This window comes from Lepisosteus oculatus, chromosome 4 (assembly GCF_040954835.1).
Source record: "Lepisosteus oculatus isolate fLepOcu1 chromosome 4, fLepOcu1.hap2, whole genome shotgun sequence".
Lineage (NCBI taxonomy): Eukaryota > Metazoa > Chordata > Actinopteri > Semionotiformes > Lepisosteidae > Lepisosteus > Lepisosteus oculatus.
In genome coordinates, this window is record NC_090699.1 from 42,569,865 (window position 1) to 42,593,938 (window position 24,074).

The 24,074-nt window shown below is 37.1% G+C and overlaps 1 protein-coding gene across 1 annotated transcript in view; it reads right to left on the bottom strand.

The window, feature by feature from the left end:
- Positions 1-445: 445 nt before the first annotated feature.
- The window catches only part of LOC102690596 (GDNF family receptor alpha-1), an 87,797-nt gene continuing 64,168 nt past the window's right edge, over positions 446-24,074 (bottom strand). Inside the window, exons 6-9 of the mRNA XM_015347899.2 lie at positions 22,261-22,395; positions 12,001-12,200; positions 4,593-4,637; positions 446-3,215 (exon numbers count right to left, since the gene is read on the bottom strand). Coding sequence (XP_015203385.1) covers positions 3,063-3,215; positions 4,593-4,637; positions 12,001-12,200; positions 22,261-22,395 — 533 coding nt within the window. The 3' untranslated portion in view covers positions 446-3,062. The remainder of the gene's footprint in view (positions 3,216-4,592; positions 4,638-12,000; positions 12,201-22,260; positions 22,396-24,074) is intronic.

A 24,074-nucleotide genomic window follows, 5' to 3' on the forward strand; every position in this document is an offset into this window, starting at 1 on the left:
TAAATAGATAAAATGGTCACATATCCATTTATATGTAGTATTTTATCCAGACTGTACACATGATAAAATATTGAGAAGAATTCACTATATTCAAATAGTTAGCTGAAAGAGATGCTTTTATGCTACTTAGTGTTTTAAAGGTGATTAGAGTGCAGTCTCATTTTTTTTTACCTCTAGCATTCTATACCTATTAGTCTTTCATATTTCTAAGCTAACAATTGTTTCTGGTATTTTGGGAATATTTTGTATTTGCTCGTCCACTAGTAATTCTAAGTGCTCTAGATGAACTTAAAGAAGTTACACATCTTTGTCAGAACCACATCAGACATGAAGTTACATGTCTTTTGTCATGAGCACATCTTTACTGTATTAAAGGCTGACATTTTATGGGGTATCAAAAAAGACTTAAAAGTTTAAGGGTACTTTCAAGAAAAACAAGACAGTATCAAAGATTGGGTCAACATTTTTAATGATCATTTTTGTAGAATAGGTCGTACATTTTCACAAGCTAAGTAGTAATGTGGCATATAGCTGAAGGATCTTTAAATTTCTTTTCATAAGTATAAATGTTCTTTTTTACAACCAAAATAATGTGGATTGTATGATTACAAATAATGAACGTTTCATTACATTGCATTCTGGGATTATAATTACTGTACCCAAACCCAACCTCTGCAGCATTTTCTGGTGTCTTAGATCCTCTTATTTAACCTATAAGAGGAGTTGTTCAATGTAGACACTCAGGTTCCAAGTTTGGAAAAGACTGCTTCTGTTCCTGTCTATAACACAAAGGCTACAATTTGCTTGGCCATGTGCCCATTAGCCAGTAACAAACTGGCATGCAAATATTTCCTAACAGAATAAACCCCAAATGATAACTGTCAGATACACAAAATGTTAATATATTGAGATTTTGCTCATATTTTGTGCTGCATGTTTGCTTTGGAGAAAGTAGTCTAATACAAAATATTAAAATTCCATCCAGGTAAAAGGAAAAACACAATTAGAAAAATAAAAAGGTATTTCACCATAATCAAGCTTATAGTTGGGCGGCAGCAGAAATGAGTGTTTTAACATACTAGTCCTATTAATATAGGACAGATGTAACAATAATATAAAAAAATACATTTGCTAAAAGCTTTCTGCATTATACGTATCACTTTTTTTTGAAAGCCTAAACCCCAAGAGAAACTACAAAGCATATTAACACATTTCTTTAAGAAAATGTTGTTTTTAATACACATTTTCCAAATTCTGTCCTCATTTGTGGCTTTGTCATACATATTTCATCTTCTCTGGTTAGTTACATAAGAATATTATATATTCTGTATATAGATGTGACCAATACATTTTTATCCTGAAACGTGGTGTAATATATGCGAAAGCCACATAAAATAATGCACCACAATATAAACAACGGTAACATATGTGTGTTGCTGAAGTATGTTTATTTTTGTATGCAGATATTCACAGTAAATCATATTAATGGATATAACTAATTAATGTGGGATTGAGGGTTATTTATCTTGTAATTAATTGCAACTCTCTAAACTCAGTAGACATGAATACTATGTGTTCACTATGGTGCGAAGGCAGTAATTTAGCAGCACTTTTACAAATTACAAAAACTTATAGAAGAAATATATTTTATGCTTAGATCAGGTTCATCTCTCTTACTGACTTTGACATGGTCTTTTTATTGCAGATCACGGACAACATTACGCAAATGACACTGTTTTTTATACAATATGTATGTGAATGCAATATGAAGTTACTGTATATACTGTGTAGCAGTTGAATTGCAAACTGGCTGTTTTTGTGATTATGTGCAATGAGACTAACACTTAATATAAAGTGGTCATTATATTAATCCATATCTGATTGAATCAGATACAGAATTGGATGGGCTCTGAAACTGTTACAGAAGAGTCCTTGCTGTAGTATGCAAGCAGAATCTGGCAGCATTCTTAACTGTAGTGAAAAATCTGTAGATAACGATTCCTAATGCCCTTTTTTTACTTCTGTCCCTTTTTGGTGCTATAACAATATGCATACCATTTTAACAGCGAGCAAATTAATATATTGAATGTGTGATCATTACAGACATTTTAAATGGACTGTGATCTGGTTTGGGGTAAGATTACTGGATATATTAATTATTATATGACAGAAATAAAATCCAAATCCTGTAAATTTGTAAGTCTGAGATGCCCTCAGTTTTAACAAGCTGTTTAAGAATTTGCAGTTACTGTAGATTTCTCATATTTTTTCCCAGGATTTGCAGTAATAAGGGGGTTTGTCAAACTGAAAGAAGATGTAATAAAGACTGTGTGAACGGTTTTGAACTGAAGGGTTAATTCTTCATGTGAAGGTAACAAAATGGAGGACGGAACCAAGACGAAATTCATGTCTGGGACAGAACTAACTCTTCAGTATTGTAAAACCATCTACATAAACAATTAAATAAGGAGGACATTACTACAGGTAAAAGGTTTGGTTTTTCTCATTTAAATATCTGTAGCAATCCATCCATTAAAAAGGGTGAAGTCTTGAGAAGTCCTCTCTGCCGACCCATCTGTTCACTGCGTGGCTCTCAAGTCCAGCCAGCCACCCTGGCATTATTGTCATCCCTTGTCAGGTTGGAAAAGACAGATGTTGCACACATGTACACCACAAACAAGATTTTCAACAATGAAAATGCTCCTCACAGGTCTTAAAACCAAGTTACTGTACACCAATCAAATCCCTGCCCTTCGCCTCCTGCCCCTCACCTTATCTTAAAGCCTTACCTTTTTCTAAGTTGTTTTCACTGAAAGACTCCACATGCCCACAAGCCATTTTGGTTTGGAATGTAGCACTGCACTGAGTATTCATACAGCCCCCAAAACACCAAAAGCAGCTTCCATTTTTTTTTTGAAAAACAAAATCCAGTTACAACAAAATTATCTCAGAACAGAGATTCAACCTAGCCTCTAGAACCAGAATTAAAAAAAAATACAAGACCGGGAACATTTTTTTTTTAGTATTTGTACAAGTCTGTCCTTTTCTCTTATTTACTGTGGCTACAATATTTCTGCTAAGTTAAAAGCCATAATGGTTGAATGGACCATTGTGACCAAAATCAGCATCAGGCCACTCAGATGGGAAGATGTAGTGGCCCTAGAGGAGATCTTGGACATGGAGTTTGAAGGATTTGGGTCATTAATCTGCAGATCCTGTGAAAAGTGAGAAACAAAATTTAAACTTAGTTAGGGACATTCTTGATCCTTTTCTGATCAAGGAATTACAATCATTTATTACTTAGTACTTGAAAAATATCAAAGAGTCATGCAGTGTTGTTTGCATTATGTCCTTTGCTCTTAAAAGCCGCAAAATTCAAAACCTCATGGCTTCTAGAACAATACTATTCCCAATAAAAGGATTGCTTTTGGAATAAATTGCTCCTAGACTGAAAAAGCACAGAGAGCTGTTCTCCGAGGAAAACATTGTGTTATCTATATTATCATTTTTATCAGATTTGGAATACTTCTATTTGATGTCATTCAACTAATTTCTCATTTAATTGGTGATGATATTTGACTGCATTAATATTGCAGACAAAATGTTCTGTGTATTGAGTACGTAACACATATACTGTATCCAGACACCCCTTATGTCTACAGTATCTACAGTATATAAGCTTTTCAAGAAGTTACACAAAGTCCCATGTAAAGCTTTTAAAAGGAAAAAAAAAACATTCAAAAATAGAACAAACCTTGACTGTGTGTAATCAGAAAATATTTTTAAATGGGTTCACCTGTTTTATGACACTTCTGGCTTAAAAGCAAAATACTAAATGTCACTCAATAGAATTATGCTGATTTATTATGTTGCATGACATTTAAAGAGCTTTAAATGGCAAAAGATAAGGAACAAACAAACCAAAGTACCACAAACTGAATGGAAAATCGTATGCTTGCACTTCCCTTTACACTAGCTGATGTTAGCACATACTGTACACAGCATTGCATGGAGAAAGAGAGGGGCAATTACACTTGTGTCTTCAAAACACAGTAAAGGCCTTATTTATACTACTATAACAGAGGCCGCTGAGCTCTTGTCATGCAGTTTATTTTATTTTAAGCTCTGTGTAAAGCAAAAATCAGTTCTTGTGTTGAAGTTCCTTGTTGATGATTTATTTCAGTGCTGAAATATTTTTTTCAATATTATTATAAGGATACATGTCTGGAGCCTTTGTCTATTAAAATCATTTTCACTAAGAAGAGTTTTATATACAGAGAATGCTCCATTGAAGTAAATTGTGTTTGGGAAAAAGCTGTAGTTGCCTATAATTTAACCCTTTAAATCAGTGGCAAAGGTCTGCAGATGGAGCTCTTTACAATGATAAAGGAAGAGCTCCCTGGGGTTGCTATGTTTGTGACAGTGTAAACTGTCTGCCATGATAAATGAAAACAGAAAATGCTTATTTTATGTGTATGTGCAAGGATATTCAGTTTAGTACATAAAAATTCTAGAAGAAACACTGCTTTATCAAACATCTGCTCAACTGAGCAGTATTCTTTAGAGATGAAGAAAATGTCCTAGATACTTACACACTGATGTGCATCTACTGTAGCATTTGATTTCAATTTCTGAGCCTGCAGACATTAAACATAAAAAGGGTCAATTAAACAAAGGATACAGTTGCCACATACAGTACATAGTTATGACTCCCCCTTGCCTTCACGTTTAGTTAATATTTCATCTGTTCCAAAAGGAGCAGATATATCTCAGTATCACTACAAGAGCTGTGAGGTAAAGCTGAAGGGAGATAAATGTTTAAAGTTGAATACCAAAGTATTCCAGTTTTATTTAAGTATATAAATGGAAGCTGTCTTACATTCATGCTAATGGCATTGCATAAATATATTATCTCACTCTCAAAACCCATCCTATTTTTTTCAGTTACATATTTCTTGCAATAAATCACATTTTCCTATACAAATATTGCAAATACATTCATGAGTCAGTTGCAAGGATTGTTCTGGAGATCTTTAACATTCAGATTTGTGAGCTAACATGCTGATTGCTAGCTACTGTCACCAGAGTTTTCATAGAACTTAGTGAAGAACATTTTTTTTTCTGAAGCCAGAAGAAACAGATTAAAATGAAACAGGTACATGTGTGTAGATACACAGAAATTCCTGGTGAATCAGGCAGGTAACACCAACAATGAATTTAAATGATTTTTTACATACTGTACTTATTCTCCAGTAGATACAGTAGTAAAAAAAAGGTGTAGGCTAACAGCATTGTGAATGAAACAATACAGCTGCAGCACTATCTCATTTTCTTTCAGCAGGCCTCAATCTGGCACACATTATTTTTAAAGCCTTTGTTCATACAGTATACCCCATAACTGATTATGAACAGTGGCATAATGTATTTAAAATCCTATAAATTAATCCCCCCCAAAAAGATAGAGGTGTCTACCATAAACTATTTGCCAAAAATACCATGTTTTGTTAGCATCTTAGTGGATACTGTAACAACTGTTTCTTACTCTGAATTTGTCTTTTATGCTGTTGTGTTTTCAATAACTTTTTTTTTCTACCGGGAAAGCCTCAAAGTGAAAAAAGTTAATTCCATCAGAGCACCTTAGGTTAGAGCACATTAAGCAGTGCTGTAGTCAGCAAGGCTGTTGCTGATGTCTGTATAAAATGTTTTTATTTCCTGTAAATCCACCGACTTAATTAAAGGAGAAAACATAGCTTGCTGCAAATGTGCCCAGAGCTGGTTCATGTAAGATGCAGTTACAGGAAAAGAAAACTTGAAAAAAAAATTTCAAAGCTACAGCTTGGCATGTTTTTAGGTCTTCGGTGAGTGGGGAAAAACACGTTGCAATTTTCAAAAGAGATGTGAATACCTAATATAAAAAAAACAAATGTCAGACACATCTTTCTGAAGACACATATGCTAAAATAGGTGTGGATATGACACCTAAGTCTGTATTTTTTCAGTGGTTCAGGGAGTATTTATTGTACTCAGAGACAACAAGTGCAAGAAGTTTTCCAGTAATAGATTACTGTTGAGAAACAGTCTTGAACAGTCTAATTTATTCCTATGGAGAGAGGTTTGAAAATGCTGGCTGTCAAACGTATATTTTGCTTACTCTTAATGGTTCCATTCTGTGGTTCACTATGAATCGATTATCTAATGGGCTACAACAAAAGCCACTTTGTTTTGGATTCCAGCTCTTGATACAATAAAGAAATATTGCCCGCAGTATCAATAGTAGTATTGTTCTCAGACTTCCTTTTACTAAGCACAGGAAAGTAGGAGTTCCAGTCATTTTGGTTCAAAGCATGATTATTGCATTTTATTTTCAAAAAGGAACAAAAATATCTTTGAAATATGTGAACCTAAAAGTACGTTACAATCCTTGGGCTATCTGACATCATATTCTTATTTAAGTTTTTGTTGTTTTGAAAGAAACTGTTACACTGTTCATAACACTGAAGAAAATTCATTCCTGACCTGTATCTCTGTCATAAAAGTATTAAACTAGTTTAGCTGTTGAACTTTGGCATTTCCCTTCAACAGGAAAGAGAAGGTTCAATTGACAAATTCCAGTAGCAGCCTTGGTCCTCTGCTAATCTGTATGTGAGCACACTGGTCTACTGGTGGCTTTTATGTCAGTTCAGTTCTTGTCTTCTGCACAGTGGGACTGTAGAAACCTTTCGGTCTCAGTGTAGTAGGACTAAATGGTGTCACTATTAATGTTAATATGACTGCCAATTAGTTCAGACATGGCAGCTTGGCAGTATATTTAATACCCCAAGTTTGTACCTCAAGAGACTCCAAATAAAACATTGCAGTGACATTTTATACCCATCAATCATTGTAAAGCCCTTTTTATATTCAACAAAGACTTCTTCGCGAACACTATTGAGCACAGGCAATAAATTAAAAACTATCCTTTCAGAAGGTTTTTTTTGTTGCAAGCTGTTACATTTTAAAAAAAATTCAGTTCTTTGGAAACTCAAACAATTCATTCTGTGTAGATTTAGCAGCTCTTCTCCAAAATACCTGCTGTAAATGTACCTACAGTGGGAGAGGTCAGCAGAGGTTAATAGGGTCTGTAAGAATTAGAACTAAATTCATACTGTTGGAAGACACTTCACAATCATATTAATGAGTACTTTAAAATTCCTCTCTAATTTATGCTTTCAAGTTCTAGATGCAGGCTACAGTATGAAGGGACTTCTATTTCTTTTGACTAGTTCAGTCTTGTACCAGACCCCTTTTCTTGCTTGTTTATTGTAAGAGAGGTCCTTTATCTGCATTATCAGTATGTTTCAGGGCTGGCGTTAATATCTTTGAATGTCTGTATTTGTGCTATATATTCATTATCCTACACTATTAAAACAAAGGCACACCTACTGTTGTAAGGTATGTTACTATCTGCTTTGAGATTTTATGCAAATGAGGCAGAGACTTTTAAGGAAATTATATACTTCCTGTTGTTACTACATTTGAAGCATACAATAAATGGGATTAAAGAAGGAGCAATCATTTCTGAAAGAGAAATCATTTAGAAAGAGACTGAATTGGATGTAAAGGACAAGTTTCCCATCTTATTCAAAAATGTGCTTTATTATAGATGGTACTCTGTGACTCCCATTTGGTTTTAGTTTAACCCTCACATCAGGAGGAATGGTAGAAATAGATGGTACTGATATAAGGTTACAAAAACGCAATGAGTGGGTATGGCTCTGACCAAAGCATATTACTCAAAGGCATCCTTTCACTTTAAATAAATTGTTTCTAACATTCATAGGACAAATATGAAAGAAAAAAAGGTTATACAGGAATTACTTTATTATGCCTTTTATTAATATACTGTTGGTTTTAAAAAGCTTTATCTAAGAGGGCCTTCAACTTAAAATGTTATTTTAATAACATTTATAATATCAATTAAACATCAATATAGCAGTCCAAGAATTATATTAACTTCTAAACTATATCATGGAATCTTCTTGTTGTTGTGCAATAGTATCTATCTTTGATGTTTGGTTCATAGTTTTTAAATGCCAGTCGCCAAAATCAGAATTTGTGAGTATTGTAATGTATATTGTATTTAATAGATAATTAATAGTAATGAGAAACAATTGGGACAAAACTAGTTTGCTTTAAAATCAAAAGCAGTCTAGCTGCTTGCTATCAGTTTCTCTCACCTATTTCTTGAAACGTGACATCTGTGTCTGATATTATTTGACTGATGCTTTTACACAGTGTCTTGTATTTGCAGTCAATTATATGGCTGGCTATTTTAATGAAGTACCTTGCTCAAGGGTATGACCACAGTGTTCCACCCAGGGATTTGAATCCATAACCTTCTAGTTATGAATCCAGAGCCCTAACCACTCCTCCCCTCTGCTGTCTGATGTTCTTTCCAGTTTTAATGGCTAGAATCTTTTTGTAAATTATTTTTGTCATGTCTCCAGGGTTTTATTAAAGATTACAATGCACAATTCTTCACAGTATAGTAGTGAATGCATGCAGTACAGTTGGCTGGGACAACACCACTTAGATTTGGGAAGCTCGAGTCTTGTCCAATGGTGTCCGATGGCAGGAAGGGTTTCTAAGGAAAGTGTGCAGGAAAGGAAAGGAAAAAGTTTCTGTGAAAGGTACTAACGCATTATTTTATATAACCTGTGGAGTGATCCAGTAAGAGATTTGTGTGTTAAAACAACTGGAACTTGTTTTGGAATATGTTCAGCCCCTGCTGTTATAGTACATTTTAACATTTAGATTGCCATCTTTTGCTCCTGTTGTGGTTTTGTCTGCTTAGGAAAGGAGGCTGAACCCAGGAAGTTGGAGGATGACAGCTGTCAGATATCCAGAGACTGAGGATATCTGAGACTTTGATGACCATGAAACAGTGAGTGCAATATACTCCCCAATAATGACACAGCTAGAGGCCAATAACCATGAACACCCCACAGATCAAACACAGATAGTATAAGATGAGATTATTATTGTGCTATCATTCCTCACATGAGTGTTCAGGACTCCCAGTAGCTAGGGATATCCTTTTGGTATAATGGATTTGGTGCTCATCTCGGCTGGTGGCTTATGTGCTATGATGTCCCCAAGAAGACAGATGTTTGAAAATGGAATTTGACTGTAGTGGACAGAAAGCATTGGTTCTGTGGCATGGATCATAGTGAAGGATGCCTATAACTTGTGGAGGTTGCTTTGGAGTTTATTGGGGGAGTACAGCTAGGGAGAATATAAAAACTCCTAGCAGAAAATTGCCTGTATTCTGGCAAAAATGGTTTAGTGCAGGAAGGTGCTGTGTGAATCTGGGGTCCAGGTACATAGGCTACAGCATGCAGCAGAATTATATATACTCTTAAGCAGCCTTAAGCCTTTTAACCCAAAAGAGAGAGGTGTTTGCTGAAATTGGACATGACTACCCATGAAGGACTGTGTTTATAGTCCTGTCATAAATACAGAGTCACAGTTTTGGTTTCGGCCGTGGAGCCTTCTTCAGGTGTGAGAGAGACAGGGCTGTAGGCAAAGGTAAAGTAGCGGAAGAACAAAGGTTGGGAGGGAGGAGGAGTGAGAGGCGGGAGCAGGGGACAGAAAGAGAGGCCAATCAAGAGGTGTGAAGTCAGAATGGGTGCAGAGAGGTGTGAAATGAAACTTCCAATGAATGGAGAAAATTTAAAAGAACAGTAATCTGTCGTTAAAGGAAGGGAGTATGTGTGATCCTAACTGCAGAATAATTTTAGTTTCGGTGGTCTTTCTGATGTATGAGTTCGGAAAACCGTCTTTTAGAACACAGACGGAGAGATTAGAGTGGTCGTGGCCGTCAGAGGTGAAATGAGAAACAATGGGCTTGGAGAGATCTTTAATCTTCACAGCCCTGACGTGTTCTCTGAAGCGGTCTCCAAGTCTCCTTCCTGTTTCTCCAATGTAGATGGCTGGGCATTTACTGCAAGAGATACAATTAATAAGGAACAAGTAATAGGTTTATTCCATGCTGAAAAAAAGAAGAAAGAGAACACAACGTTTCAGCCGTGGAGCCTTCTTCAGGTGTTTAATAAGGTTGCTGGAGGTACAAGATGCTGTCTGGGTGATCCGGAATTGTCCTGAGGGGCCTTGAATGAGTGTGGTGGTGGCTGTGTACTTGCAGGTGATACAGCGAGCTCTGTTGCAAGGGAAAGTGCCTGGTGTGGATGGTTGTTGAGGGCGGTCAAGGGAGCTGTGAACAAGGAGGTTACGCAGATTAGGTGGTCGGCGATATGAGATGATAGGGCGATCAGAAAAGAGGGCCCCAATGGAGGGATCATCCTGTAGGATGGAAAAGTTGTGGTTAATGGTCCTGGGGATAGGAAGTGTGTAAGGGTGGTAAGGAAGCACCAAAGGAATGCGGTTGTTACAGCAGGAGTTCCTGATCGGGTTGATGGTCCGGGGGGTGTTTTTGGCTCGGGGGTGTTTTTGGCTCGGAATGACGGTGTACAGAGATGTGATGTCCATGGTAAATTGGTCCTCACACTGAACGCATTCTCTTTCAATAATCTTTTTTACCAACAGGTCAGTGGAGTTGCCATGGGCACCAGAATGTTCCTTAGGTTACGACGACTATGCAGCGACGACATCGACTTCGAGAACCAAGCCCTCGAAATGTACTCATTTTTTATCAACAGAGGATATTCCAGCAGTGTGATTGACAGGGCCCTTGCCCGAGCCAAAAACACCCCCCGGACCATCAACCCGATCAGGAACTCCCGCCGTAACAACCGCATTCCCTTGGTGCTTCCTTACCACCCTAACACAATTCCTATCCCCAGGACCATTAACCACAACTTTTCCATCCTACAGGATGATCCCTCCATTGGGGCCCTCTTTTCTGACCACCCCATCATCTCATATCGCCGACCACCTAATCTGCGTAACCTCCTTGTTCACAGCTCCCTTGACCGCCCTCAACAACCATCCACACCAGGCACTTTCCCTTGCAACAGAGCTCGCTGTATCACCTGCAAGTACACAGCCACCACCACACTCATTCAAGGCCCCTCAGGACAATTCCGGATCACCCAGACAGCATCTTGTACCTCCAGCAACCTTATTAAACACCTGAAGAAGGCTCCACGGCCGAAACGTTGTGTTCTCTTTCTTCTTTTTTTCAGCATGGAATAAACCTATAACTTGTTCCTTATTAATTGTATCTCTTGCAGTAAATGCCCAGCCATCTACATTGGAGAAACAGGAAGGAGACTTGGAGACAGCTTCAGAGAACACGTCAGGGCTGTGAAGATTAAAGATCTCTCCAAACCCATTGTTTCTCATTTCACCTCTGACGGCCACGACCACTCTAATCTCTCCGTCTGTGTTCTCAAAGACGGTTTTCCGAACTCATACATCAGAAATACCACCGAAACTAAAATTATTCTGCAGCTAGGATCACACATTCTCCCTTCCCTTAACGACAGATTACTGTTCTTTTAAATTTTCTCCATTCATTGGAAGTTTCATTTCACACCTCTCTGCACCCATTCTGACTTCACACCTCTTGATTGGTCTCTCTTTCTGTCCCCTGCTCCCGCCTCTCACTCCTCCTCCCTCCCAACCTTTGTTCTCCCGCTACTTTACCTTTGCCTACTGCCCTGTCTCTCTCACACCTGAAGAAGGCTCCACGGCCGAAACGTTGTGTTCTCTTTCTTCTTTTTTTCAGCATGGAATAAACCTATTACTTGTTCCTTTGCAGCCTACGCATGCTGACGCAGCTACCCACCTGAACTACAGTTTTGGTTTGTCATGTATGTATGAAATCAACATATTTAGATTATAATGAAATCCTGCTGCAAAAGATGAAACAAGAGTGTGCCTATTAGTAATAACCTGCTAATGAAGAAAACCCTGGAGCTAAAAGTTAAGGAGCTTTGGAAGTAGCATTCACTTCCTACCTTAGAAGATGGGTTGTTTAGTTGTCACATCACCTCTTACCTGCAAATTTGCACAAAAGGGATACAGAGACTCATCGACAGTGTTGATCTCATTGACATGAGCTGATGAGTTCAGAGTGGTGGTGGACCTGCCTTTGGAACCTTGGAACGGTGTTGTTGTAGAAGTTGTCGTCTGTACAGGTGGCATAGGTTGCCATACACTCAAATCAGTACCATTCCCAAAGGCCTGGATAGCATTCCCTATAAGAAGAAAATGAAAACAGAGACAGAATTCAGCTGTCAAATATCTGAGGATCCATATAATTATAGGGCTAAGAAGACATAATACTGCACAGAGCACATGAGATTTAGTAAACTGTTAACATTGGAGTTGAGGAACTCTGTAAAACATGTCCAGAATGATTTTAACCACAAGGACAGATTGTATCAGAAGTGATATGACCAGTGTTCCTATTACACAATGTGAAATAAAAACTATAGACAATTAACAGCTCCAATGTAGGAAGAAACTTTTTTCACTGTGAGAACTCTGTGCTTAGGTTCTATAAAAATGAGAACAGGAAAACTAAAGCGATCACAAGTTATTTTTGTTTAAAAAATCAAAAACTAATAGAAGAATAAACTTTGCGAACACAAATTTAAAGGATTTTTTTCACAGTGTATAAGGACATTTTTTATCTTTAATTGGAACAAAAAACATTAAGCAATTATTCTGCAGGAACCTGAATAGCTTAAGAATGCTTATGACCAATTTATAATACCAGTTAATAATAACACACTTTTCCTTTGAAGTAAAACAGTTAAAACCATTGATCCTTTAGTAGTTATGTCTCTGAGGAATAATTATGTATTTTCTCCTTGGGTCACTGAATACTTTTAACTTAGAGAAAAAAGCCCAGAAGTATCTTTTCAACTAGTTTGTTCACATGTTTTGTTTATACTTAATAGTGGCGTTATCTTCACATGTTCTAGATTACAGTAGAAATAAGTTCATTTTTATTCTGGCCAAAATTCATTTTCTCTGCCTTCCCACAGTTTTGTATATTTAACATTAGGAAGCAATTATTATTAATAGTAACAGGCTAAGCAGTGATATTTTCTAACAGTGATGGCAATACGTTATTTATAAGCATATTTTAAAATATAAGCTCTACGTGCTATGCAATAGCCTGTTGCAAGATAGTTGCAACAATTCTTTCTGTGGCGCGACATCCTTTGTTTAAGAAATTCAATAGGAGGTTGGTAGATTAATAGGTTGATAGGTTCCTCTTGTACAGTATGTTCAAGAAGTGCCTTTGTGAATTAAATTAGTCCCTTATTTTCTATATGATCCAGTAAAATGCCATAACCTACAGTACCTATCAAAAGCTGCAACTATATCCACAAGAATCAGCTAACGTAGTAATAGCTGTTTAAGTATTGTGCAGCACTACCTTTCATAAACCTCAAAAGTGAAGGTTTAAATAGCTTAACTTTAATCACAATTACTAAATTTGACAAAAATGAGCTAATAAGAACCAGGATTTTAGTTATTAAGCACTTTGGTTTCCAACTAGCTCTAACATAGATGTAACAGCAGCAGATTTTAAACCTTTAGTTACAGTACTTCACTGAAGTACTAGGCTTGCAGGTCCCTTTTATTGTTACATACATGCAAATAAAAGAGTCAGTGGCTAAAGCTGTTAAGCTGTAACTTCACCATGACATCAAGCACAAGTAAAAACCACCACTGATCCTGAACTCAGTCAGAGGGGTAGTGTGTGTGAAACAATTCCATTAGCAGCCAACCAGACACCAAGTCAACAGCTGAAGAGACATGCAGATAAACAGTCTATATAAGCAGAACAAGCTGCTTTGGTAAACATTTACTGTTTGTTTGTGTTTTTGTTAGCTGTTGTTGGGACTCTACAGTGGAATTTACATAATTATTCAATACTCGCAATGTTCATATCATGTCATATGGTCAGTTCAGGAATACTCAAAATCTGCAAGGATTACTCTTAACTATGAGACGGCACATCTCTAACACATATAGACTACTGTATAAGCACAAAGTGTTTCAGACTCACAGAATTATTTATTAAACTTGAACTTGCAAATGTTTGTCACAGGAGAAGACAGAATTGACACCTCCTGAACCCGGAGATCTAAGGCATTGGTTTAAATGAAACAATCCATTCTAATTGTAAAATAAATTTGCTGTCTTTTACGTTTTACTTTAGAAACATCTATCATATTTTTTATGTGATTGATAATATTTCTCTTGAGCAAAATACAGTAGGACCAACAAAACTGCATGTACAAAATATTTTAAATTGTGTCTTGTGACTTTCTCTTCAGGATTGCTGGTGTAAATTAAGGTCATTTGAATTTCGAATATCCACAACTTAAAGGAGTATTTTAAGGGCATGGCCTGCTGTCTTATACTGTATGGTCACTGGCTACAACTGTACAGCCTGTTGCTCCTCTCGATAAATTTGTTTACATCAGAGGTGATTAAATGGAAAATTTAGCAGATGCAAAAAGCTTTTTTAAAATGTAAAGCACAAGCTTTCCATAATGCATTGATCCTGGGTCTTCCCATTCAGATCTATGGATTCTGCTCTTAGCTGCTATTGAGGAGGAAATCTAGGGCCTTACTTTAAGCATTTTATGAATGCCAAAGTGGGAAAGCTATGTAAGCTCTGATGTGCCATCTTTCCTGCCATCTTCAAAGCACACTGTACCCATGCATACTCCAATCCTATGTTTGGCACTGTGACTGATAAGTATTAAAAGGAATATTTTTTTAATGAATCATTCTTGTCCTTCACAATATCATTCATAACCACTCATGGAGTAAGTAGATTGTTTAACCTTTTTAAATTTATACATATTTATCAATATAACAATATTCATTTTTGCCATTAATGTAATGTCTACAAACAAGACTAAATGTTTACCATTAAAACAAAAACACAGTGCCTTTTCTTTGCTGAACTGAATGCCCTTGGTGGGTATGTTTTCTAATTTGCTTTGACATTGGTGAATTCTTCCTCTAATATGACTGATGAGATAAACACTCAGTTAAAATGTTCCTTTATGTATAGCAGCTATCTGTCACATAGGGAAGTGATAAGCTAAACTTATATGAGCTATTACAAATAAGAGATATAAGAATGAAGTTAAGCTGATAGCTGTAGGATTTGAGTTGTCTCCTCAAAAAAAATAACAGATTTAGACTTGAGGCTACACATTCCCAGTTTACTAAACTTTGTGTTTTTGGCATGATTTGGCAACTTTTACAGCCAATACTATATAATAGTCCAGGGTTGCATGCTTGGTCCATTGCTCTACACCCATGACTGTAAGGCCAAACACTCCATCATCAATTTTGCCGATGACACACCAGTTGTAGGTCTGATCACAGACAATGATGAGAGGGCCTACAGGGATGAGGTCAATCTCCTTACAACGTGGTTCGAAGACAACAACCTCACCCTCAACATCAGCAAAACCAAGGAGCTGATAGTTGATTTCAGAAAACTACAAAACGGACATACCCCTATCCACATCAATGGGACTGAAGTGGAAAGGGTCAGTAACTTCAAATTCCTTGGCGTCCATATCACCAAGGACCTCACATGGTCTCTCAACGCCACCTGTCTGATCAAGAAAACGCAACAGCACCTGTACTTCCTAAGATGGTTGAAGAAGGCAAAGATATGTCCCCAGATCCTCACTAACTTTTACAGATACACTACAGAAAGCACACTGACAGGTTGCATCACAGTGTGGTATGACAACTAGAGTATTGCTGACCGCAAAGCCCTACAGCGGGTGGTGAAAACTGCCCAGTCCATCACTGGGGTTGCTCTCCCATCCATCCAGGACATTTATGACAGACAGTGCTTGAGGAAAGCTCTAAGCATCATCAAAGACCCCACGCACCCCAGCTACAGACTGTTTGACCCTCTACCATCTGGAAAATGGTACCGGAGCATTCAGGGCCCAGACTACCAGACTCAGAGACAGTTTTTACCCCCCCCCCATCAAACTATTAAACAGCCTCTCTCACACTGAAATCTACCTTTACCTCACATGTCATGAAGCTCACTCCCCATAATTTTCTATCCTTTATTTCATTCTGTTGATGTATGATTTTGCATATCTGATGTTGTTTTGCACATTACCTGTTACCTGTTGTTGTTTTGCACATTGCCTGTTGTCTCTGTCTTTCTTTTCTTATACAATTGTATTCTTGTTATTTAGAGCTAGCTAAATAGCATACACTGTACCTGTATATGAGTATAATGACAATAAACTTGAACTCAAATTGAATAATAGTGTTTATCTGTATTTAAAGGTTTTCGTAGCACAAATTTCTTCTGTACTTCAGTACCTATTAGGCAAAAAGCCCCACAGAATTTCAACTAAATTACAGATTGGGCCTTCCATTTTATCTGCAATCAGGTAAGGAGAGGGAAGGTACTGTATGTGCGCAAACATCTGCCTGTTAATTGTTTCCTGTTAGAAATCTAAATATGTTGACCTCAGTAGTCTGCAAACATTACTTTGATAAGTACTGTATGATGACAGAAGTGCACTCTGAGGTGTATTGAATATTTATTACAATTAATCTTCGTCTCTTAAAATAAATGTATTTCTATTTCTATGTATTTCTACAAGTAAACACAAAATGCAGTTTTTAAATGAAGGTTTTTATTAAGGGGAAAAAAATTCAAACCTACATGGCCCTGTGTGAAAAAGTGATTGCCCCCCCTGTTAAAACATAAATCAACTGTGGTTTATCACATCTTAGGAAAACTGAGTTCAATTTCTTTAGCCACACCCAGGCCTGATTACTGCCACACCTGTTCTCAATCAAGAAATCACTTAAATAGGACCTGCCTGACAAAGTGAAGTAGACCAAAAGATCCTCAAAAGCTAGACATCATGCTGGGATCCAAACAAATTCAGGAACAAATGAGAAACAGAGTAATTGAGATTTATCAGTCTGGAAAAGGTTATAAAGCCATTTCTAAAGCTTTGGGACTCCAGCGAACCACAGTGAGAGCCATTATCCACAAATGGCAAAAACATGGAAAAGTGGTGAACCTTCCCAGGAGTGGCCGGCTGACCAAAATTACCCCAAGAGCACAGCAACGACTCATCCAAGAGGTCACAAAAAAACCCACAACAACATCCAAAGAACTGCAGGCTTTACTTGCCTCAGTTAAGGTCAGTGTTTATAACTCCACCATAAGAAAGCGACTGGGCAAAAATGGCCTGCATGGCAGAGTTCCAAGATGAAAACCACTGCTGAACAAAAAGAACATAAAGGCTCGTCTCAGTTTTGCCAGAAAACATCTTGATGATCCCCAAGATTTTTGGGAAAATACTCTGTAATACTTCTAAAACTTTTTTGAAGGTGTGTGTCCCATTACATCTGGCTTAAAAGTAACACAGCATTTCAGAAAAGGAACATCATACCAACAGTAAAATATGGTGGTGGTAGTGCGATGGTCTGGGGCTGTTTTGCTGCTTCAGGACCTGGAAGACTTGCTGTGGTAAATGGAACCATGAATTCTGCTGTCTACCAAAAAATCCTGAAGGAGAATATCCGGCCATCTGTTCATGACCTCAAGCTGAAGCGCACTTGGGTTCTGCAGCAGGACAATGATCCAAAACACACCAGCAAGTCCACCTCTGAATGGCTTAAGAAAAACAAAACTTTGGACTTTGGAGTGGCCTAGTCAATGTCCTGACCTGAATCCGATTGAGATGTTGTGGCATGACCTTAAAAAAAGCGGTTAAGGCTCGAAAACCCTCCAATGTGGCTGCATTACAACAATTCTGCAAAGATGAGTGGGCCAAAATTCCTCCACAGCGCTGTAAAAGACTCATTGCCAGTTATCGCAAACACTTGATTGCAGTTCTTGCTGCTAAGGGTGGCCCAACCAGTTATTAGGTTTATGGGGCAATCACTTTTTCACACAGGGCCATGTAGGTTTGGATTTTTTTTCCACTTAATAATAAAAGCCTTCATTTAAAAACTGCATTTTGTGTTTACTTGTGTTATCTTTGTCTAATATTTCAATTTGTTTGATGATCTGAAACATTTCAGTGTGACAAACATGCAAAAAAATAAGAAATCAGGAAGGGGGCAAACACTTTTTCACACCACTGTATAGATGAATGGGAAAAACATCCACTAAATGAATATACTAAATTATGTCACACTAATGTGTATAGTTCAGTGGGTTGTCAATTTCAATATACTTCTATATACTGCACATGTACAGTACATGACAAGTACTGACATGGATGAGTTGTTAAATGATGTTTATAACAAGTCTGAGAGGAATGACAAGACCCAAGCCTCAGGTGTAAGTAATCTGTTATCAATCAAGATGTCATCTTCTCACCAAAAACATTATTAATGGTATACTTAAATCCCCATTCTCTCCCTTGCATCTGTCTTTTTTATCCCACCCCCACCCCATCGCCAACCTTTGCAGCTAACCCTTGGTCACTCCTCACTCCATATGGGGATCCTACGCTGAAGATGTTAGCCCTCAGCCAAGTGGGTTAAGCTAATTTTATAGTGACTTAAACATTCAAACCATTTAATAAGCTTAATATCTGAGTGTTGGTATTCGTAGTGAATCCTAGTAATAGTTCAACTGTGTTGGCTTCTTAGCTAATAAAGTACACAGTTCAAATTCTATCAACCTCTATAGCCAGACATCCATTAATATTACATTAATTAATGTGAATTCTGATTTCGAACTTCGGATCTGCTAGCAGTTGTCAATATACTAAGTAGTAATGACAACGAAATATGCAAAGTATTGTCAGCACATTTCAGCAAAGAAATCACAGAAATTGCTGCCTCCTCCGTGAACTCCTGCCATTTTCCACTTAGAGTCCATCCTCTTTAGTGTGTCCTTTGCAATACTGAAGTAAGTGGCTTATTATCTACCTTCCTGCTGGGTTTGCAGGTAACAAAACTTCTTCTGGCCCCCTGTTGGATTAATGGAAATTTGATAAGGCAGGCAGTGAGTTCATGTGACCTTTCTTTGGAACCTGCTTGTTTGCTGTATGCACTACCAACTGTGAGAAGGTGGGATAACCTTTTCATTATAGAACAGCTGGGAACTTGACATCTCTCCTATTTTCTTCAGCCCAACTGTGACAATCTATTTGCAAAAGAAAAGCTTTATTCCTGAATAGCTTAGTACATTATTGTTCATGTATTGTGATCCACAAAGTAATGGTGGGTATTCTACTTTCTAATGGCATATAGCTTTGGAGGAAGGTTTTTTGTTCCTCTGAAATTAGATAGACCATTGCATCACCTGATGTGTAGATGACAAAACATGCCTGAAATTTTGCATTTCATCATATGATTAATCCAGTTATTACCAGCAGCCAATATGCATTTATGTCACAAACTAGACATCCTTTTTTGCATCAGTGATTGCAGTGAAGATTAACTGTTCTAAATCTTGATCTAGGTGGTGCCTTGAAGATGACACTTAGATTGCCATCAAAATGACAGAGCCAGTGTTTTTCGTCTTTCTTGTTTGTGTTGTTAAAGAAAGAAAGGGATTTCCAACGGGTTTATTTTTTTCTAATCACACAAAAGCTCAAAATTATACATCTGGTTATGCAGAAAACTTATCTGTAGGTCTGCAAAAAACATTTTCATCTACTCTACATCAGAGCGAATATGTTTGTACAGTACCTGTATGATATTTTTCCTGTTTCACCAAAAACATCTTTTGGGAACTTGAGCCATATCTTATGACTTTATGGACTTCATATTCCACATATGTACGTGGGGTAAATCATGGAGCAAAAAGCATTGATACATATTCTGTAACAGCATTATAGTCCAAATGCTGTTTAGTGCTGTTGACTTGCAATGCTTAATATTATGTTCAATTTTAACTAATTGTTTTTTTTACTTTACTTTAACAATGCACTGCATCTGTACACACAACTATTTAGATTACCTACAGCTCATGTAACATAGATGTTAATTTGAAGCTAGACTTTATCCCTTTTTGATCTTTATCTTTTCCTAATAAATAGAACTGTCGTGTCTCCTAGAGCTCTCCCTATTAAAGTCAGTACATTCCTTGAGAATGGAACCTTTTCCATATAGGTTTAAGTCCATAAAATATTGTAACAGTTACTCTACTCAAAGTCAAAAGTTAAAAGAGGTGGAAAAAAGCAGCAGATTCTTACTCTCTTTTATTGGCAGAGCTCAAGCTCAAGTGCACCCATAATTATTTGAATTGGTTCATGTAGATAAAGGCAGGATAAACATTTAACAATGAGTGCTGGACATTTTTACTCTAGTGCTTATTTATACATTCTACCTCAATGACAATACTGTTGTATGTGCTTCTTTCATATTCCGCACATTTATACATTGAATTTCAAAGGAAATTTAATATTTCAAACTCCCTGTCAAGTGTTATGGCCACCTGAAGAGTTTTTGTTTTATTGCTTTTGTATTATTAACGTTAGCCTGAGCTTTGTTTATTGCAAATAGTAGATGCGATGTAACAGTGTTTTTTATTTTCCTTAATCTATGCTCTCCTCCCCAGACATGTTGCACCACACTCAAATGGAGACATGTCTTGTTGTAATTTGTGGGAAAGACATCATACAGTATGGCCCCAAATGAATGGAGGTGGAGAAGATGCAGCAGGGTTTTTGACTTTTGACGGGATACCAAATGAACAATTGTTAACTGTAGTTTTTATCTTTTTAGAAGAACATGACCATAGCCCTATAATTTGATGTACTCGCAGTGAATCACCTGGATAAACCATTCCACATACAGATATAGCCTTTGACCTGATGTAAGTGGTGTTTTTCAAAATAAGGGAAAGTGCTGACAGGTGGAAGAACACAGACTCCAAAATGTCAGCTGCCATTAGCAAAGAAATGGTTTTAATCAGATGAGATAGGCTTCAGAGTCTGTTCAGAGCCATCCACCTTTCTGCCTGAATGCATGAGAAACCCACAGCCTGTGGTCCACAGCATGTGAGCAGGAGTAATTGTTCCAGTTTAACCAGCATTAACCTCCAAATACAAGGCACTCTCTTCATCTGATACAGGATGAGGTGTGATCTAGCCATTGAATGTATAAACAAATAGAAAGGATACACATACTGAAATCTCAATCCCTCTTACTCATACTGTAGATATCAGGTTAAGCCAGAATGTCCTCAAATTGAGGGCTCTACCTACAACTACAACCCATGCCTGGAATGGCATGGGATTGAGAGGGCACCTTTTTTCTTGTAAAAAAGTGAGCATAGGAAAGCTATATTTAATCTAAACTGAAAAGTCTCCACTGAGGCTTCACTAGAAGGCACTCTACAGACAGATGTAACCATACAGATGCTGTAGTATTTTTAATAGGTAAACAAACTACATTCCTACATGCTCTACATGTAGATTCACAAACTACAAGCTCACAATTTGAAGAGAGCACAGAGCATACAGTCACGCAATGAGGAATCAAACAAATGACAGGCCAATTGATTGAACTGTTGTAATGTAGCAATAACATTGAATGGATACCGGAACTCCCGAAAGCAAATAATAGCTTCAATGTGCAGTGTGGCATCTAACGTAGCATATAAATGTTACAAGAACTTGATACATTTTAATGTAAGGTAATGAAAATAATGTTATAAACATGCTCAGCTGGTATCTAGCAACCATTCAGTGCATAGCACAACAATTTGCATCTGTCTAGAAGTAACATTGTATTGAATGTTACTTGTGTGAGTTGTGGATGATTGTTGCGGAATATTTCATCTACAGGTTAAAACAGGCACTGGAATTCCACAAGATGATCATTGACAATTGAACTATGTAGAATATAATATTGTAATCTAGAATATTAGTATAATTGATGTTTTAAATCAATTATAAATGTTTATGACTTCCTTTTTACAGCAGGTTTAGTAAAGCTGAACACTTTTTAGTGGACTTACCTGGTTTATTTAAGTTAAAAACTTGCAGTGTGTTTAGATATGATGTATCGTAAAAAAAAAAACAAAACAATATTTAATTCATTAATCAAACAACGGAGACTTGAAGAATTGTGATATTGTCCTGTATAAACCATATGCTGTCTTTTGTCTATGATGATGAACATTGCCAAAGCCGGACTTGAACCCGACAGTAGTCTGTTGGTCTTTACTCTTCTCTGCTTCCACATTACTCTGCTCTCAAAAGACAGAACTTAAAATGATCTTTAAAGAGATACATTTTGGAAAGCTTTGCTTACGAAGGCATGTGTTATTTGTGAAGAACTCCACAAACTTGTCACACTCCTCTTTATTGTTCCCACTGCCGCTACAGTCACACCAGGGCGACACGCTGATTTGACTGGATCTCAGGTAGTTCGGAGTCATGACAGTGCCTGGAAGAGACAGGAGCAACCAGACTATATTAGATCTTCTGATGCAAATAAATTATCCTGTTAATGAAGAGAGACAGAATCATCATATTGGTATACAGGAACACAGAACTCTTCAGCTCAAATATCCCTGTGCAATTTTGTTTTTCATTAGTCACTGCAGTTGCAAAGCATGAAACTTCTATCCATCCATTTTCTAAGCATTCAGGGTGGCAGGGGAGCTGGAAGCAGCAGACGCAAGGCAAAATACACCCAGGACAGGATGCCAGTACAGTCACAAATACAGATGTGCACACACTCTCAAAAGACTTGCAAAAGACATGGTGTATCTAAGACTGTAACAGTTTTTTTGCAAACAGTGAAAAAACGTTCATGATAAACTGTAATTTATCTCTGACTAAAAAGTGAAGAGACTGAATGAGAACACCCCATCAAGAACACTGACTGAGCTTACAAGTACAGTATCTGTTTCAGTAAAGTATATGCAAATGTATTTTTGTTAAAATCTTCCATTTGAGTTCATGTTTAACCACCCCATTAGTCATTTCTAGATTACCAGGGGTGGTTGAAATCATTAATAATTGTGATTACGATGATCTGACAGTTTTTAAACATTTATTAGCATACACAATGTGACTGCGACTTTTGACCAAGTGATCAAATGTTCTAGCTCACATCATAGAAACATAAGCCATCTAAGCAAATGGCAGAATTATACAGACTTTCTACTTCTTTTATCTTTCAAAGAACAGTTTTTGCAAAACATTTAAAACACACATTTTAAGAACAGTTGTCATTGTGAAAACCTGTGTATTCATACTATAAATGTTCCACCTACAGTAAAAGTCCAACATCTTTTAACTGCAATTTTCTTGAAATTTTATGCTATCTTTGCAAATAGCCAAATGGCTAAGACTTTTCTGCAGCACTTATAATGAGGCTCAAGCTGGAGTCGGAGCTGCTGGAGTGGAACTTCTCCAGAGCTGTTCCGGAACTTGGAGCAAGGCAACCTAGAGGAGGAACTGGGGTTCTTAATTGGCTCTGAAGCCAGGCTGGAGCTGGAGCTGACCTGCCAGAGCCAGCAAATCCCAAGCAATGCCAAACCTAAACCCTGCCGTGAAACTTATTAATTACTGTTAATTACTGTATTTTGTTGTGTAGCCAAGCTACCAATGGGAACTACACTTTTCTTAGTTTTTACCGTCTAATTAGTCATATAAAGAACTAAAAAAACACAAAGAACTAATAAAATAAAATGGTGTTTAGATGTTAAATGTCTGGTTGATATGGAAACTTTTGGTACACAATTTCCTTAATTTTCTTTTTAGTATGACGACATCATAATTGCAACCTCTCCAAACTTAAAAAATATATATTTCCACTATCAAGAAGTAACAGCAAGACTCAGTATGTATACTGTATACTAAGTGACATTTACATTTATTTATTTACCGGACACTTTTGTCCAAAGTGACAGTTACATAACCATTCATGTCAATTTTAATTCTGCTGACATTTATTTAGACTATATTTCACAACAGACCTCTACCTCAGAAATTACCTGACAGTCCTAATTTCTTCTTGCTAATCTCTAGGATCAATCATATTTTTCGATTACTTTCATGGTGTCTAACACTGTTGAATCATTCTACACCCATAGAGCAGGGCTCCCAAGGTCTAAT